The sequence below is a fragment of the Pholcus phalangioides genome, unplaced genomic scaffold (assembly GCF_987345545.1).
Source record: "Pholcus phalangioides strain wild (caught in Gottingen) unplaced genomic scaffold, Ppha-v1.0 ptg000007l_1, whole genome shotgun sequence".
In the NCBI taxonomy this organism is placed as follows: Eukaryota; Metazoa; Arthropoda; class Arachnida; order Araneae; family Pholcidae; genus Pholcus; species Pholcus phalangioides.
The window spans coordinates 32502832-32523324 of NW_028301600.1; the positions used below are offsets into that span (position 1 = coordinate 32502832).

General features: G+C 33.3%; 1 protein-coding gene across 1 annotated transcript in view; it reads right to left on the minus strand.

The window, feature by feature from the left end:
• LOC149085188 (uncharacterized) overlaps positions 1–19224 on the minus strand; it is a 219905-nt gene extending 200681 nt beyond the window's left edge. Inside the window, exon 1 of the mRNA XM_089233052.1 lies at positions 19004–19224. Coding sequence (XP_089089178.1) covers positions 19004–19094 — 91 coding nt within the window. The 5' untranslated portion in view covers positions 19095–19224. The remainder of the gene's footprint in view (positions 1–19003) is intronic.
• Positions 19225–20493: the final 1269 nt, after the last annotated feature.

Below are 20493 nucleotides of genomic sequence, written 5' to 3' on the forward strand. Positions count from 1 at the left end.
AATGCGCAAAAAATGTTTTTGTCAATCCCACTATTCCAGTCACCTAATCAGTCAATAGTGAATGGCTTATTCATAAATATCGATCATCTCACCACAAAAACAAAGTATGAGAAGAATAATCATAATTTCATACTTATTTAAGCTAAACAAACAAAGAAATAACAATTTCTACCCGAGAAAGAAGAAATGAAAATTTGTTGCATCTTGTTATATAAGCACATTTGAGGAGCTTATTTTCATAAAGGAGCATTTCCACTTTTGCCAAATTTACAGTAGAAGTAAAAAGTATTCCTTCGGAATACATTTTCTTTTTAAAAGTGGGAAATACTCCAACAGGTAGCATATAGGAATGGTAGAAGAATATTTCAATATTGTGTTTCTTGATCGATATTCAAGAGAATTATCCAGATTTTAATTTTGGAAATGTTCCGTTTTGAAAGAATATTATTGGAAATGTTACCTTTTGATTAAAATTTAAGCTGGTTAAGTCTGAAAAATCAGAAGTTTCTACGTCACATGTTGATTGAAGATTTTTTTCTAGCCCAGGTAGGTACCCTTACTGCTATCTCGTCATTAAAATAGGAAATACGATCATTCTACAGTGGAACCTCCACTGACAGACACAATTTTGAATTACATCGACAGGACTCACTATGTATCTTACTATCCATTAACGGACATTCCTCGTTAGTGAACAAAATTTTTGGTTCCGTGGGTGTCCGTTATCGAGAGGCCCATTGTCGAGAGATGAAAAATGCCGAAATGTGTATGAAAAAGTTGGATATGTTCCCTTTTAATAAAAAAGACTAACTTTACATTGTAATTTCTATGAGAAATATTCCCGTTTCAATAATCTCGGTTGCATTATCTGACAGAAATTATCTCAAAGATTCCTAAACCGTTAAAAAGTGCATTTCGGAAAAAGGGTAAAATACACATTTTGAAAATAAGCTCCTCATTTTTATTGCACTAGTATTCACTCAAACTCAAAAGAGTTTCAACTTCCCATATCTGCCACATTCTTCACACGAGAAACGGAATTAAAAGTTTAAAATCACATAGTATCCATCTTCTTCTTTTATATTGTTAGTGTAAACTTTCCTTGCAATTGCAGATGTTTTGAGTACTGTTCTCACTAAAAAAGAACATTCCTCGAAGTTCTCTTAAGAAATCTGAAATTAATGAGTAAGGATCATGTGACTCATTTTCTGTTAGTTCATAAGAATAGGTTTCTTTCTGCCATTTAAGGTTCCACGTCAGCCTTCTACTGATTGCAGTTGCAAAGTACATTAGACTTAATCCGCATCCAGAAAGAAATATATCATCAACTCATACGATAAGCATCTGTTATTTTTCTTAGGGAAACCTTAGAAAACCAACAACATATACTCGCTATGAGAAGGAGATAAAAAAAAAATGGAGGTAGAGATTTCTATACAAGACATATCAAGAAAAGAACTTCCATTGCGTTTCCCTTGGACGATGTTATTCGCTTGTAACGATCATAGTCGGTAGTAGGAGAAAGTAAAGTTGCACCATCTGCGACGAAGTTCTATCGAGACTACTAATCCATCTTCGAACGCAATTACCCGAGAACAGGACATCATGCGATTGGGGGGACTAGAAGCAAGGACTTCGAAAGCGTCTGTCTGAGAGCAACCAACTCCGTAGCATTAGAAAATTAATTTACACGTCGGCGCTCACATATAATATGCACTTAACAGAAAGAGTAGAGCTAATAAAACATTTCATATCTTTATAGATATAAAGTATTAGAAATTCATTATTATATTATCACGGAGAAATATTTGTCAAACAGACCGGAAAATTAAGTTGTCATTTTAATGATGGCATTAAAATGCACAGCAGACGCCAATTATTGGAATCATAGATAATGTTATCATTTCGGTATTGTTATCACTTTTACCAAGTACTCACGAACCAATATCATAACATGGGAAAACATTGTTTGTACTTATCAGTTCAGATTTTGGTTTCTATCAGTGGGTCTAAAACTTTTGGCCCAAGTGCCTCCTTCCCATAGTGATCTTTTGAAGCGGCTCATATATATCATCACCAAAACGTTTTTGTCACCGACGTTTTTGGTGACGATCAATCACCAAAAACGTTGTCGGCAAAATCACCAATTAGTGCTGAAATTGCTGAAAATTACCAATCCATGGGCAATGTAAAGCTACTGGAAACCACAATGAGTTGAAATGTCGCGAAACGTATTCCAGTAGGAAAGTGTCAATGCACACAACACAATAATGTCTAGCATGGCCATATTCCGTTCATAAAATATGGGAAATTGGGATCGATATGTGACATTTGCCATACGGGACTTGTCAATTACAGTCAAAAGCAAGCCAACTTGCCCATTAGAGCCAAAAAAAAATTGTCAAAGGCAAATAAAGTTGCAACTATAAAAACGTATATGTTTCACATATATGTGAGATAAATATATTTGTATGACTAACTTTTTGAGAGCCATAATTGTCGTAATGTAATTTATAAGGCATGAAACAAAAATTTTAATGCTCGGTTTATAAAAATTGAGTAAACCTCGTTCAAAATAAGGAAAAAAACGGGGCATTTTAGGAAAAAGTTAGAACGGCCAAAATTATACGGGAATGTCTCGTAAAATACTGGTCATATAATCACCATATGCAAAAAGTTTCTACTCCGCGAGCTGCAAAAATACTGCGTATTTGGCCCTCGGTCTGAAAATTTTGTGCATCCCTGATCTAGATAATGACAAATGCCTATCACGATAATATTAAGAACTTAAATAACATCTATAATCGCATAAAACGTAAGGTAATGTCATTTAATAATACAGATCTACTGAAATCAGAAATTTTAATACTTGATCTAAGGCAAATTTATGTATATAAAATGATAATTTTTATGACTAAAAACCATAATTTATGTCTTAAAACTAATAACGCTAGAACCTCAAATAAATACAACTTCTTGTATTTAACTCGAAAAACAAATAAATACGTTGTTCGAAAAAGTATAAATTACCTAGGACAAACTATTTGTAACAAATTCGGAAAAAAATTATCAGACCTTAGAATAAATAAACATCTCAAGAAAGAAATTTTCACATTCTCAAACTCTATAACGAATTTTGAAAGGTTTATTGAAAATATAAATAGGTAACCAAGGAAAAATTTGAAATATCTATAATAAAAAATAATAATAATAATAAATGAATAAAATGAAATAAATATAAATCGAGAGTGCCGTTTATTATATATATTAGTTATTAAGCTCTAGGATGGACCAAATGGGTCCCTAAGAGCTGCATAGTGTATGATTGTCTTTTGTTCTGTTGTCTTTATTTTATTTTGTATATTTGTATTTTGTATTCATGTATTTATGTGTGCTGTTTTGAATTGAATAAAAAAAAAATACAGTCGAACTTGGTTAATCCGAAGTACAAAGTCACGGGGAAAAGTTTCAATTATCCGAAATTCCAATTATCCAATTAATCTATCCTGGATCACCACTAATTGCAACTTAATCATCAACATTCGCATAGTAAAGGATGGGCAAAAAGTCCGTAGATACTCGTACTTTAAAAATTCATAAAAACCGGAAAAATAACCAATAAATAACGGTTTGCAGGGTTAGCATCGCTAGGTCAAGGGAATTTTTTTAAGACAGGAAAAAATAACTAAGAACAGAATTTTTTGTAACTTTTATTTGTCTTTAAAAATTTGTTGTTTAACAACTTGGTCAAGAAAAGCAGAGTCCGACTTCTTGTTGAATTTTGGCAAAGTAAATTTGCCCATACAAAAATCATGATGTTTTCTCTCCAACTTCGCATTATCAAAATGCTTCACACATTCAAAAAAATGGAATTTAACAAGAAATCTTTACATTCAATTAAAAATTCGAATTAACCAAGTTCTACTGATTTACTTTCCAAAATCATAACTATCTTCTTTGTGGTTCAAAACTATAGTACGAAAAAAAAATCTGGTCGCGAACTTCAAGGTAAAAGAAAGAAAGAAATGCAAACAGAACATCTTAACAAATTAGCGCAACCGTAGAACCACACATGCTCTGCAACAAATAGCTATTGCCGTTGATGGAACATCTACCAATAAGTAGATCTGCAATAAAGAACGTTTAAAAGATCTTTTGCACGTTATGCGAAGCTATGCTATTTAAGGGTGAAAAATCCAATAAAACAAATGTTTCATTGATTTTATTCAACAAGTGTGTAAATTCTCCTCCAACTTTGAATAACCCAAACATTCGAAAGAAATTTTATCCAAAATTCGAATTAACCAATATCTACTGCAGCGGAGGTTCTCGGGCCCATCATGGGCCGCCCATGTACCGGACACAAGTTTATGCCTATTATATTATATTGTATCTACCCACACATGATATACCATTCTCCAATTTCTAATGCTGGAGAGAATCTCGCGGAATATTTTTATAGCAAAAGAACAAGCGGCAGCAACAAAAATAAAATTACTGGTTTCGGGAATTGGTCGCCATATCGTCATTTGTCACAATCTTTCAAGGTATCCTATCGTTGTTTGACTCACAGGAAATATTTCTCAAGATTTTTATCACCGGTTGTATCGTTGATGGCGCCGGAACGACTGACCTTGGGGTTGGGACGTTGAACAACAGGGGTCAGTCAGGTATAAGAACTTTCTCCTGGCCTCCACCTGATTTCAAGGAGATGAGTTGGTTCACTGCTGTGGTATGGTATAGACACCGTAAGTCCAACAAGAAAAACCAACAAAAAAAGAGCTTCTTACTTGACAAGGTAACCGACTGATATGGCCGTCGGAAAACAGCGCCAAAGGAAGCAAAAATAATAATAATAATAACCAGCAAGTACTTCAAATATATTTCAAAAGACATCGCAATCAATTGACAAGGGATGAAGGGCAAAAAAATGCAAAAAAAAAAAAAAAAACAACACAGGGTAAGAGAGCACGTCTCCCTGAAGGGTACATAAACTTTCTCCATTATATAAAGAAAACTTTATTCATATGTATATAGAGAGCCTTTTTATACCCGAGATATTTCCAAGTAACGAAGTAAAAAAAAAGTATCTGATTAAAGCTCTAATGACCCGCTCCACTATTAATGCTATTAATTATTGTCTACATCGATTCTGGAACATTCTTATTTTATTGGAATATCTTTACGCAATTATACAGCGACTTAATGTTGTAAGTCTCCCGATCCGTTTTGAGATACTTATTCGTGTTTTTTTCTTTCTTTCCAGAATACATCTATAATGACTGTGTAACTATTTTAATTAATGATTCCGAAAAAGTCCCATTGGTTCTTTATTACTTTCAATCAATGCTGTGGATTTTCTCTAGGGAATATGCACGGTGAAAAGTTGTCGGTGTTAGCTCGAATAACTCGTGAACCGTTAGCTATAGAAACATACTTTTAATTACAAAATGTATTCAAATAACAAACAGGATTTAGGTATGTCATTTAAATTACAAGGGGCCGTATATTCGAGCCGCTGTGGTGGTCGAGTGGTTATAGTGACGGACTCGCGATGCGAGGATCCGGGTTCGAACCCCACAGTGGTGGTCGGCTGAAGTTGGTTTTCTGTGGTTCCCAACTTCAAGGAGCAAATGCGAGCCGATCTCCCCGTTAAAAAGTCTCGCCACAGAGAGCAACAGTCCTACAACGATAGATCATTCAATCACATAACACTTCACTCATAGTTAGAAAAACTGGTGGCAGATTGCAGCACTACACATAACAAGCATTACAGAGAAACAAAAAACTTCACGTCAGGTTTCACTACACGTACACGCACATTCCCGCATGTGTGGTGTAGCAGTAGTAGGTAGGGCCTGCAAAAAATGGCTCGGGGATCCATGATGTTCTTAAGTCAGCCACCTCGTTGGGCAATTTGCCTGTTGTGGCGTTGCATTTACTGAGACGCGGAATTTAATTTTTTACACGGTCTCTCCGTCCCCTAGTTTCTAATTAGAAAGTTGTTGCATTGTTCTTCTAACCCCAATTTCAAAAAAAAATTCCATGTTTCCAAGTGCTATATTAGCTGACATATTTGAGACCCAAAACCGCTGAAAATGAAGAAAATAATATGGGGGTGTCCCATAAATTCGTAAATAGTTTAAAAATTCATAAAATTTGACAGAATTGGTATATTTGTGACTGCGGTTTGCGAAAAAAAAAATTATTCTCATAAAGGGGGATTTATTTTTTGGTGCTGGGAAAAAAATTCAGCCCAAATTTTTTGTAGATAGAGGATGCTATAAACCAGTCCAGCAAGAGTGATTGGACCTAATACATTTTTGAATCGTCTCTGTGTCCGAAACGTTCGTATAGCTTCAGCCGGCGATTTGTGGCTGAGGTAAAACAACTTCACAAATAGTGCTATATCCACTAATGTGAACATCGCAATGGAAACCTTATATAAGCGCCAGTAACATAAAAATTCAGAAATGAGCTGTCAGTTGTACACCCTGCATTTTATAGGACTCTGATTTACATATTTCTAGTGATTTTCTTTCGTAAAGCGCTCTATAGACAAAAATGTTAACCAAATTTTTTTCTGTACCAAAAAAAATCCCCGTTTGTGTGACTAGCTTTTACGCAGATTTTATGAATTTTTGGGACACCCTGTACAACAAGCATGACCGTTATCATATGTTGTTCTTCCCTCATCTCTTAAATTTTCCATTCTCAAAAAAAGGGCTCTTCGCTTTCTCCTAAAGTTATCCTTCCACTTTTCCGGGGATTAGTTCGAACTGGATTGGAGTATGCCGTGAGGTTTTGGAAACCATACATACAAAGGGACATTGACTTGGTCGAGGGGGCGCAGAGAAGAGCCACGCGTGCTCTTGATGGTACACGGGGCTTAAGTTATGAAGAGAGAACTGAAAATGTTTACATTGGAAGAGCGCAGATGTCGGGGCGGATATGATCGAAGTGTTCAAAATTTTCAACAGGATCGATAAAATGGACCATGAGTCACTAATACACCTCCAATCAACTGCTTCGACAAAGGGACACCCGTATCGTTTAGTAAGAAACAATTCTACGATGTGGTGTCTCAGGGAGTTTTTCTCTAATAGGGTTGTGAGTAAATAGAATAGCTTATCTCTAGGGGTTGTGAATTCTAACACCATTGACATGTTGAAAAAGAAATGAGATAAACTATCTCATCCATAGTTAGATAAGGCAACAATAATATTTTTATGGGCAGTATTATGGACATTTTTTATAGTATTAAGTATTAGTTTTTTTTCTTCCGTGATATATGCTTTTATATTTGGTTGCTGTATTTTGGTTATATGCATATTATCATATTTTTATGGGCATCTTTCTTCAGTTACCTCGCTGGGCAATTTGCCTATTGTGACCTTTGTGTTTGTATCTCAGTACATGTACGGTGCCTAGTAGGAAAAATGACGTGTCTGAAATGTGCTTATTATATGAATACTTTTTGTAATTATGTTTCTTTAATTAACAGTTCCCGAGTCATTTGAAACGGACTTAAGTTTTCACCGTGTATATTCCAATTCCCATTTCTGAATCAATATAACGAACCTCTTGCATACGAAAACATGTCTATCGAAAAGCGAAATCTATGCATGTGATGATGAATAAATATACATTATATTTCTTATTATTTGTTCTCTGTTAAGGCTATGCTACGAAGGCTCTTCCTGTTGGTTGCTTGGTTAGCCATTCAGAACTGACCTCTACGTCGAGATGTCATTTCCTATTTCAAGAAGACCACTATCAGGTTCCCTCCGTTAGATTCACAATAGATTCCGAGCTGATGAATGTGTGTCGGCCAATGAATACGGTATTTCTGGGTTTAGAAACGGGGCTTACACGTGTAGGAGATTTGATCTCTCATCTTATTTCGTGCTGGAACCTAATTAAAATCCTTTCGGTTACAAATTTATACATCCCCGAATGAATTTTATCAAGTTTCATCAACATGCTTTTTCAAAATGGAGGGGTCACTTGATATTTGAGAATCGAATTTTCTAATGAAACATGCGATTCATATTACTCACTATCCATCGTGCAGTTTAATCAGTATGTAGCTAACTATTGAAAATGCCCAGAATTGTCCAAGAACAGTATTAAATTCCGAAAATTATGATAGATTGATTATTATTATATTTCAACATCGTTACGGTCTCGCGGTTCTGATCAGTAAAATATTCGTCAAAGACTCGGGTGAATTGTGGGAGTGTCGAGCTTCCACCGTAGTGGTTCTTAAACTTTTGTGGCAAGCGGCTCCCTTGTCATTGTTTATCTGCGCTCCCCAAAATAGTTTAATAGATATTGTGTATTCATGAAAGATATACTTTAAAGCCCACACAGTCACACACACACAAATATCGCCAGCTATTGACAAAAGTTGGAGACGCCCCTAGGAGCCACGGCGCACACCTTGAGAAACTTGAGAAACAATGTTCTACTGACCATAACAAAATATGTTCTCCCTTAACATTTTTAGCGTCGCTCACATGAAAAGAGGCACACCGGCCCTGGAACCTTTAAAAACATGCTTGGCATGTGGCTCTGGGTTTCGGGGAGGGCTTCTGCCTTTAACCTCTCTACATACAGGCTTTTGGTAACCAATTTAGACGATATACAGTTGAAGTACCAACAATAATCTCAGAAAGTGATAACTTTGTTAACATTTGAGGAATGGCAAGGAGAAAAAAATCCTGAGGTAAATGAAAAAAACAAAATGAATCTTCTTCATATGGTTACCAATGAACATTCTCGAAAGAAGAGAGAGAGAGAGAGAGAGTTAGAATGTATTTCTTCGACCTACTCCAGGCCGAGATATCTCGTCCATATACGGGAAGAGATTAAAACGGGTTTTCTTTTGTGCTGACGAGAAGGCGGGCTTCACTTATATTCCGGCACGTATAGAAATAATGGTTTTCTGAAACATGTAAAAATTCTTATACATTAAAACATTTAAATAACAAATCGTTAAAGTCGAGGAATATGAGTGAATTTTTTTTGAAGATTGATCCAAAATTTCAGATTTTTAAAAACACGCGGAAAATGAACTTCATAACTGCAGGTTTTTAATGTAAATGTAATTTGGGTAAAACTCATATATTTTTATGGTACTGCTTATGAAATTGACAGTTTTGTTAAGTTTAGAAAGCATTGTTGTGTTCATGCGATCAAAATAATCACCGTTTCATGTAGATTGCAAATCTCACTAGGAGCCACAAGGCTTTCGTATCACCTGAGTGGTTCAAATAATACCCGTCTATATAAATTTAGTACGTCTTCCGTTAGAGAAATGCACTTTGCAATCGATTCACAGAGGATGCATTAGCGGGATCGCACCCTCGAACCTAAAGATAATGGAGTCGTGTACGTACGGAATTAAGGGAAGACTCGCCGTGTTTCAGGTTAATAAGGCTCACCCCATGAGAGAGAGAGAGTGAGAAAGAGGAAAAATATACCACTCTTTATTGAACAGATTTAGTGTAGCTCCAGCGTCCATCTACAGGATGAGGAGAAATTTCAGGTGATAGGATGGTAGTAGTAGTAGCTGTCGTTAATGCCTTGGAAATTTCAGCAATTAGAATATGCTGCTCTTTCAAGCAAAGATATTATGCCGAAAGCGAAATGGAGAACTTTCATTTTTAGTGGTTATAATGGGGTCGCGTTTCGCCTGGATTCCAACACCTGTTTCAAAGAGCTTTTTAGAAGTAATTTTTAAGAAATGATCCTCTCAAACTAAAACTAGATAGAGAAAAAAAGAATAAACACCAAAATTGTTCCGTGGTTTGTGAGTCGCTCCTTTCCCACCTCGTGAGAAAGAATCTGGAATTTATTACTGCCGTGTGAGATCTCAAAGGTTATCTCAGAACTCGAGAAAAGAGAGAGGTGGTCCCTCGACTATTTGTGAAGCTGCAATCCGATCGCTCTGAAAGCTGATCATCTATTATTATGCAGTGGATATAAACGTCGATTAGACGGCAGAGCATTACGTATTCCCTGAACTGTACGATTGCGTGTAGTAAATCACTGTTCACAGTAAGTAACTGCTTCTCTGTAGACATCGTTAACGAGCTTTTACGAGAAATACCATAACTTACGTTAGGGTTACCTGCTGGGAAAAGACTTGTAAAAATTGTGTTGAGAAATAATTTGATTTTCTTAAGATGAGCGTACATGCGTATCTACGATGTTACTCATGTTAGTTCGAGAAAAAATTGCAGACAGCGCTCCAGGCTTATTATATCAATATTGCATAATCTTTTTCACCAGATTTCTTTTCGAATTCAACGAATAAAAACATGACTTTTGTTAATGATTTGATCAAAAAGTTTTCATGTATCTTTCTAATTTTTCTCTTTAATTAGCTGATAATTTATAATTATACAAAGTTCGTTACTCCATAAAAAAATCATGTTAGTTTCTCATTTCTTTCTCGATATTCATTAACTTTTTCACATTCTATATTTACTCTATGATGCATTTAATCTTCCATTATCGTAATTTTCTTTGAAATTAAATCATATTGGTGCACGATCGCTGTAAATTGAATTGGGTTTTGTATTAATTTCTAATCTAAATAAGATAACTAGTAAGACTTTTTCCCTTACAAAAATCAAAACAGAACTAAATCAATAACATAACCATGGAAATTCAATAGCCACAGAGAATGTTACTTTTTATATAAATTCCTTCTATATCAGAAGAAAAGTAAGTCTATAAAAAAAAAAAGATAATTTATTTCGATGTTTAAGAAATTTGGAGAAATTTAGCTATTTCGTTCGTAAAAAAAAATTTCTCGCAAATTGCATTTTGTCGTATAGAAACTAATTTGAAAACTTTAGAAAATCCTCGAAACTGATGGAACTATTTGATTGCTCAGTTAAGTCATGCCGAATCTTTTTAAGCTTAAAAAGATAAAATACGTATATATCCATTTTCTATCAAAATGCAATTATTCATCCGTGTAATATGAACAAGTAGCTGCTTAAAAGTCCATAATAAAGTCTTTTCAATCGAAAATTATTTCATCACGGTTCTCTCTTTTCTTCATTATTTCTTTTCTCTTGTTTAGTTTTCTAAAACTTCTTATAAGATTGAAGAGATTTGTTATCACTCACTAAAGAAGTCAGCCATGACGCTAATAAGATCCAATGGTTTTGAATCTTATATATTTCCTGTCGCTCTCGTAAGAAAACAAGCAATATCAAACAAATTAGTTAAAATTTCGAATAAAAAAATTGAAATGAAAGTGGAAGAAGTCCATGAAAGTACTGCTGATTTTCTCAATAATACCAAGAAAGAACAGTATTCATTAAATAGAGAGATGTTTAATCTACACAAGAATGCATACAAAATAGAAATAGACTCAACAAAAAACCAGTAGAGAATATAAAATAGCATTGCCAAAAGAAAAACCAATTCCGCATCTTAGAAACAAACAATTTTACGGCGTCCTTGAAGGCATAGTTCCAGACAATATCTTGACGTTTACACGAGAAAATAATAAAAAGAAAATATATAATCTGCATTGAAATTTCGGCAGTATTGTGTTTGTCTGAGACTAGAATAATTGACGATTTCTTTCAATATCTCATATATAAAAAAATACTACTGCTACATATCAAAATTTTTTCAGGATATATTCTTATTTCATAGTCATTAACTGCTGACGAATCGGATTCACAGAGAATGTAATAAATATAGCTATCGAAAATATCGAATTTAAGAGATCTAATACTTTCTAACATGATCAAAAACCTCAAAAACTAGGATCTAGTACAGAATTTCCCAACATTTTATGATGTCGTGGACCCCGGTAGCGAAGGCCAATTTCGAGTAACCCAAATATCCCAATAATGTACTGTTTTTTATAATTTCAATATCCTAAAAACATTTGTAAATAATGAAGTAATGAATTACAATTTCACAGCACTAAATGTGTCATTCATGCAATGTTAGTAAATGAAAATAATCCCGCGGACCCCTTACAAAGTATTCATGGACCCCCCCCCTCCCGGCGGCTCGCGGACTACAGGTTAAAAATACTGATTTAGTAGAAAAATATTACTTTACGACTGATTTATTTTGAATTTGTGTGCATATTTTCAATTGTATACGTTACGCTATATCACAATATGATCTAAAATACCTTTAATATTTATTTATTTATTATTATTATTTTTTTTTTTTGCAAATCTTCAATTATTAAGAAAAAATGTGTTGTTGAATATTACATCACCTCGCAAGAGTGATTAAATACCGTGACCTCAATTTAATAAATAAAACTTTCAATTTAATTTAGTTTAATAAAAAACAATTCAAATAGAAAAAAAAAACAGTCGAGTGTATAAATTTCAGTGCGATTCAATCTTATTTAAAATTAAATTTCAAAATTCCAAAAAAAATAATTTTTTTTATAAACCAAACATTTATGTTTTAAAGAATGAATTCTTAATAAATAAATTCTTAATAAATAAATAAAAATAAAAGAATTTTCTGACAAACATGGAGTTTTTGTTTCATTGGATGCACTAAACAGTTTTTCTTCATTTTGAATCAATTTTCATTCTATTAATTTCATGCTGTATTATCATGCACACAAAGTGTGAATATAATATTAGACAATATATATTTTCTTAATGTTTGAAAATTTTTGGAAAAAAATGCATGCATAAGATATTTAAATAATTAAGATGATAGACAATAGCATAAACAATTGAAAATGTTTACGTAAAATTTAAAATAAATCATTGTTTAAATCATATTTTCATATTTTGTACAAGAGCATAGTTTTTCGAACTTTTGACCATGTAAAAAAGCATAAGAACCATTAACCTTTTTGGACTCGAGCATTCATTTTCCGGAATTTTAAAGATGTTTTTGCATTTTTGATACTCAAAAAATACATTAAAAGCCTAAATGTCAACAAATCTTTATTTTTTTCAAATTTTTTTTGTGAAGAAATAATTCACTTCGTTCAATTTTTTTAGCCAAGAGATGATGAAGGGTATATTCATATTGACATACATTTTTTTCTACAATTTTATTACTAAATTTTATGTAATAAATCACAGTTTTCCCGGGGGCATTTTCTCCTGAAAGCCCCCTGAAAGTTCAACTTCAATTGCTGCCCTCTGATGAAAGTCCCACGGTTCTCATACCCACAATATTTCTAACGCAAAACTTAGTCTTTTAGGTCAGGGCTAAACTCCCTTAGATTAAAAAAAAATTCTACAGTGAGAAACAGCAACTCGCACATTTGTGCATGCAGGGTCTGAAAGGGTGAAGTCCAACTATTTTCAACCTAAAATATCACAGGAGATGTCAGATGCAGACTGTTTAATATCAAGCCGTAATAATATTCTAAGATTCATCCGCTGAGATCAATAACCAATTAACAACGAGCGATAATTGCTTTCGGAAATAAAATGGGAAGATTTCCCCACAAGAAAAAAAATAAAGGTAAACTTTACTTGAGCATAATCATTCGCGAAATGTGTTTCCTTTTTCCACAGAGTAATTTTCTGCAGAATTTTAAAACAAACTTTCCGGTTGGAAAATAAGGAAAGTAATTTATTGTGCCTTAGGTCGAGCTTTCGAGTATAGAAAGCAGATCGTTAATTATGAGAATTGAAACTATCAGATGCTTTTGCGAGTTCACGGAGTGCAACTTATTCAGTACATTCACAAAAGAAAAATCAATCGAACACGAATAACAAAAAACACAGAAAAAACCTATTTTAATTTCTTTTTTTTTCAGAAAGAAAAAAAAAACCAATCACTTCATTCCTTTATTATAAATTTTATTAATGAATATAACTAAATTCATTTTTCGTCTCAATCCAGAAATTCATTTCTAAACCAAAGAAAAAAAAATTATAAATGATCGGAATAGATTTTTTTTTGAATCCAAAAACAAATTCTCGTTTAGAATTTCGTTATGGAAGGATTTGGAATGTTACCTTTTCTTTGATCTCTCAATCACAAAAGATGAAATATAGTATAACAACAGATAAAAGAAAAAATATATATATATTTCTGTTGTTTTTATAGAAAAAAAAAATACATATTAAATTTAAAACTAGTATAACGTCAACGAAACATTATACTTCGCATATAAGGGTTGTCATCTCTTTTGAAATTCCATCGTTTATTTTTTTAGGGTTGGTATAGCAAAAATGATATTTTTGCATTGGAATGATTTATATAAGTAGATGAATATCCAGGAAATTTAGCTGGAGTTTTGGGAATCTACGGAGTGACAGTAATTTAGGTACTTTCGTAATCGCAATCCATTTAAGCGTAGGGCGGTGGATAAATATAACGTTGAAAGCCAATCGTAATTGAATACACGAAATATTTACAGGGAAATTAATTATGATTTTGATAATATTATACATACATATATGCTTTGATTATCTCGGTTGTTTCGCATAATAAAGTGCGTTTTTTTTTTCTGTCACTTGAGATCAGTGGAATTTAATTTAATATAAATTTCCTTGAAAATTCATTATGGAACATTGAAAAATGAACAGTTTTGAATGTCTGGATTATTATTCCCCATGTTTTCAGATTTAATTTATATTAACTCTTTATTTAGCAACGTTGCTCTCAAGCATATAACACGAGTTTCTTATATTTTTCAATAAAAGTATTGTATATTTTGAGCCCGTTTCCGCATTGATACTTCTAAGCATACTCCTAAATATTCGATTTTTACTCGTGAGCTATTCATGAAGTTTCTATAATTACCAGCTGAATGGCCTAAAGGTACGCATGTCTCTCTATTTCTTGACCCGCGCATTTTGGAGGGAAATACCCCGTGTCGAGGAGATATATTGCTATGCATTCTTCAACAATGATAGAAAAGTAATTTATCAAACAATAAATGACATTTTTATACTATTCAAATCTACGTAAATCATATAAATACTGTGTGTTTCCTGAAGTGCAACATCCCATATTTTTTTAAATACTGACAATAAAGTATTTTTGTCATGTAATAGCATGCCGGGTACCTCATTTGTTTTTGCTAAATTTTTCTCCTTTGAATATTTCAATACTTGCAAATTGAAGGGTTACTGAAAGATCCTTGCCGAATTCCCGGATCAAAAGTAGACAACAAATATGATTCAATTTCAGGATACAAAAGAACAATATACGAACCTCGAGAAAAAAATCAAAAAAATTTCAAATCCCCAAGGAAAAACATACTAATATCTAAAAGTGAATAACGAGAATGATTTTATTTATTGAATGATTTTATTACATTCGCTCTATTATCGAAAGGAAGTTTCTGATATAATAGCATAAAGACAAATTGCCAAAATAAAAGTTTGACACATCCGATGTGTGCATTGAATATTCAAACGTCCCGTATTTGATGATGATGTTTCAAAATGTACATCACATTACACTACCAGAACATTTTTTTTCCTCCATTTATTTAAACATCAAACGTAGGAGAAGCATCCTTGGTAGCTCTCAATACCTGCTCCCCAATATGCTTCGATACACCTTTTTTTTTCTTTCAACCCAGTAACTGCCATTTAATGCTTTTTAATGCGTAATTAATGCTCGTTACTATTGGATCGCTCCGCAAAAGAGACTAATTATGATGCATCATATGTCCATGTGAGTGCGCGTCTTCCATTACGAAGAGACCCTCATTATCATGTATTCGAAGTATCGGGTTTTCTCTCCCGTCCAACTGTTTAATAATTCCTTATCTTATTTTTTTCCTGTGTGTCTACAGAACACTCTTTTCCATCTTTGATCTTATGATTATTTCATCAAAGCGATGTCATCGATGTACCGAAAAATATACATATTTCAACTCGAAGTACGTAGGGAAAACTGCTGCACCATGAGCCTAGTAAACTTTGAAACACTTGAAATTGTTTTAACAGTATTGCATTCTAGATGATTTTTTAGAGAGCAAGAAAGTAGCAATATACAGTGACACCTCGATGTAACGATATTCTGCGGGCCAAAAAAAAAATATCTTTCTAGAGTAATTATCGTTATATATCGAGAAGGCATATTACCATCATATGTAATCGGATTTATGCTTCTGTTGGTATCTTTTCTGAATCGGCGTTGTTAGCGCCACCAAAATATGCGCTATGAAGTATTTATTCACCACAAAAAATTTTAATTGCTAAACATTTTAGCAATTTTGCCGTAAAAAATTTAAATTTTTTTAATTTTAAAATAGTTAGATGTTTGCTCCTGTAAAGAAGTTTATTGCAATACCCTTTGGTGTATCACACAAAAAGTAGTGATACTGAAAACTTTAACGCGTTCGGTGTTCAGGTAGTACCGATTATCAATATTATTGGACGTCGTCGAAAGAACTGAAATATGTGACGAGTTTAAAAACATATTGAAAAATATTTCGGATAGAATATAAAAAAATATCGCTGTATAGCGATTTCAAAATCTCTTGAAAAATATTGTTATAGAGGAGTTTGTCGTAGTGAAGGATGCCTTTTTATCGAGAGGATCTGAATTTTGTTTATCAACTAATCAATTTTTTGCGGCGAAGAAATATTCAAAAGCACGTTTTAGGGCGGTACAGGTGTCACGCGCTTTACGCGATTAATTGTTTCCGTAATAACAATAAGATAATAGTTGCATATGGCCGACTAACTATAAAAGTTTAATAAAAGATATTTCACAAAATTTGAAAAAACAACTAATAAGCCTATTGGTTATATTCCATTTCTCGGTTATATTCCATTGAATATAACCGATACGCTTATTGGTTGCATTTCAAGTTTTATAAAGGAACTTTTCTAAAACGTTTATAGTGTAATGCCGGCTTAAGACGAAATCACTTAAAGTGAGTTGAATTTCACATGAGAAGATAAGGGGTTGGTTTTCTTCAGAAAGAGAGAGAGAGAGAGAGAGAGAGAGAGAGAGAGGGGTTAACGAATTGAACCCAACAGCAAAGGAAATTTTTTTAATGAATTAATTATTCAAACTTACGAATAAATCTTGTGAATTTAGACAATATGAATGAATTAAATCAATACTTTTTTGGCTTCACTACTTGTGATCGATTCTAGTGAGTGTGGATGTTTTCTTTCTCGAAGAGCGTGGTATATGCTGATAACTATTTCCAATTCCAGATTCGGCTGACAAGCAGCCTTTTTCGTCTCCTTTGGTAGCAAAGTTCCACATACTTCATGGCATTGACAATGTATCACCTAACGTTGATCATCAGTGAGATCTGGTGAATTGTATCTGAGAATTTTCTCTTATATTTGTCTCAGCTACATCATCAAATCCCACCTATTTCGCCGTCAACGGATTTAACTATGTTACATCTTCAATTTGCGAGCCCATTTCCAGAATTAAAGTTAATCTCCAAGCCGAATTTTGCAGGTTGGAATTCCAAAAATCAACTTTTGAAAATCGCGTTACAGCGAAATCGCGTGAAGTGAGGGATACCTGTACTAACAACGCCGATTTAGAAAAGATGTCAACAGCAACATAAATTTTAAGTCACATGATAATAATTTTACCTCTCGATATACTGATAATCTCTCTCCAACGATTTTTTTTTGTTAGTGCACAGAATATCGTTATATCGAGGTTTAACTGTAAATGTGTGTATTTTTGAAGTGGGATAGTTGAGGAATATTTGAATTGTCGTCTCGAACAGGAAGAAAAACAAGAAGCCCGTCATCTTGAGAGGAGAAGATGATATTATGATGCGCGTGTTTGCCTTTGGCGAAGGACTTTTCGCCTCTTTGAGCAGAAGGGCAAAATAAAGCCGAAGATAAACACACACACGACCCGTTTTCTTGTTGTTCTTCTCCTTCTTCAACCAAGAATTTCACCGAGTTGGCCTCAAGACAATGTTTTTGTCCCGCAAGTGACAAGCCTTGGTATTTCGATGTTAACCGAGATAAGGAAGAACACAACTTTTTCCTACCATATAATGACCATTATTTTTTTAGTTAAGTTTTAAAAAGAAAAAAAAATTGACGACTGAAAATAATGCGAGGTGGTTGGATATAAATGTAACGATGCTTAATATACTATTGCTAACTATTCTACTTATTATAGGAAACTAATAAGGAAATAGATATGTTCTTACTACTTTCTGCCACACTGTTTTTCCTCTTATATGTCACCATAGTTTGGGAAAAAGTATAATCACAATAGCGGTCTGACAGAACTGTCATATAGTCTGTGATGTATTCTCAATAAGGAAGAGGATAGTGACATTTATTTCGTTGATTATATTGTATGAAATATAGTTTTTGAAATATAATTTAATTATATTCAATGCCAATGCGGTTTTTAAAATCAACTGAGAAGTTTTTCACTAATAAGTACATCGATAAACATCAATGATAACCATAAATCAACGAGAATTCAAAATTGTACAAGTTTAAATTCTCCAATAATTTAATCGATCATCGATGATCTGTCAACAAATTTTGCAATAAAATATTTTATATAATAACAGTTTCGTATGATTTTTAACATTGAAGTGAATTTCATGATTTTTTTATTAAATTCATCCAGCAATAAGGCCTTCAGCCTATTGCTCAATAAAAACTTTCAATATTCCAAATTTATTGAATTTATCGAGACTAAATAAATTAAATGTATTTATAGAAAAATAATTAATGCAGAAAAGCTCATTGCAGTGATGTTTTATAATCAGTGTGCACAATATCCAAACTTTATCAATGAATAATTTTATGTATAAGCATCTGAAAAGTTTTTTATAACAGAAAATTATCCTAAAATTTTATCTAATTTTTAAGCTTTGAAATAAATTTATACCATTAATGGCATGTTTTGTGAAACTTTGAATATCACAATAAAAACCAAAATACAATTTACATTCGCAATATAAAAATCACGTGCACAGAATAATATTGAATTTGTGGAATATGCAATTTTTAATCAAATCTTAAAATATATTTATTTAATGAATTCTCAATGAGAATCTTACCTTGTGAATAAGTGACTTGGAAGGCCGCACTGAAGAGCAATAACACTACGGACACCTCCACTGAACTACCCATCGCGGACTGCATGGCCATGTTTGCCTGCTAATCAGTTAAAAACTCGCGAAGTTCAGCAGCGAAAATGCTGGTTATCCGTTCGCTGCTCGTTCAAGTCAAGAAGTGCCCAACTCCATACTCCGAACAAAACTACATCGCTTTTCAGACCTGTCCGCCTCTGCAAGCTGAACATGTGCCTGCCCTTTTCCTTTACGAAACTCCGCCACTTGGCGTTGAGAATCCGCGCCAGAAGTTCATTACGGGGCCAGTCGGAGGCAACAAAATAAACAATCATAACAAAAAGAACCGAACTTCATTTGAAATGACTCGCAAAGCACTAGATTTTTCGACGAGTACAGACAGCGGGTGTCACCAATAACATAGTGTGCTAGACAACGTGACAATATTACTCCTCCGTGTGGTATATCGGCCTTCTCTCTTGTTCGCTCTGATCTTCTTTGTTTCATAGAAACGTATTCTAACGAACTGTGAAATATCTTTCACCAAAACCGAAAAATAAGAATGTGCATAGATTTCGAAACATTATCTAATAGATGGATACTGTTTTAAAATTGGATGGAACTTTCCCATCAATACTAATATAAAAATCTTTTAAAAATGCGTTACGACATTTTTGCAAAGTTTCGGCTTTATAATATTTGACATCTTCAAGATCTAGAGTTTCGTTTTATAGTAAGGAAAATTGCGTGTTTTTCCCGAAAATTTAAATACTTGTTAAATAAACTCAATGAAATCTATCGTTTATTAGATTTTTAAGCCTTAAATGCATAGCTTTGCATAATGTGCAAAGGTTTAATCGTTCATTACTGCAGCCAGTTTGAAAATAAAATTCAGAATTGCCTTTGCACATGAGGTGTGAGGTCATATTCTTTCCATTTTATATTTTGAATTTCATGGTAGATGCCCCAATTAACTGCAACAGCTCTTTGTTTATTGCAGAGCATGTGTGGCTTTCGCTAATTTTTTAAAATGTTTTCTTTGCATTTCTTTTTTCTTTTTTTTATCTTGAAGTTTGCAACCCGAACTTTTTCCCTACTATAGTTTTGAATCACAATGGAGATAGTTATATTTTTCGAAAGTAATACAGTAGAACTTGGTTAATTGGAGCTCTTAAGAACTCCCCTTGAGTTTTCTATCTAAATTTAATGTTAAAATTTCTTGTTTAACTCTAACTTTTCTCGAATTTTTTTGATATTTTAATGTTGGGGGGAATCCTGATTTTCATATGAGCAAATTTAGTTAGGAAAAATTTAACAAGAAGGTAGACTGTGCTTTTCACGGTCAAGTTATTAAGGGGTGTCACAACCCTCGGAGTCAAATTCTCAAAAATGACCTCAAAAAATATTTCGTGTCAATTGGTTAGATTGCTCTTTCAAAATAAATGAAAGACGTAATGAATTATAGTGTAAATATATAC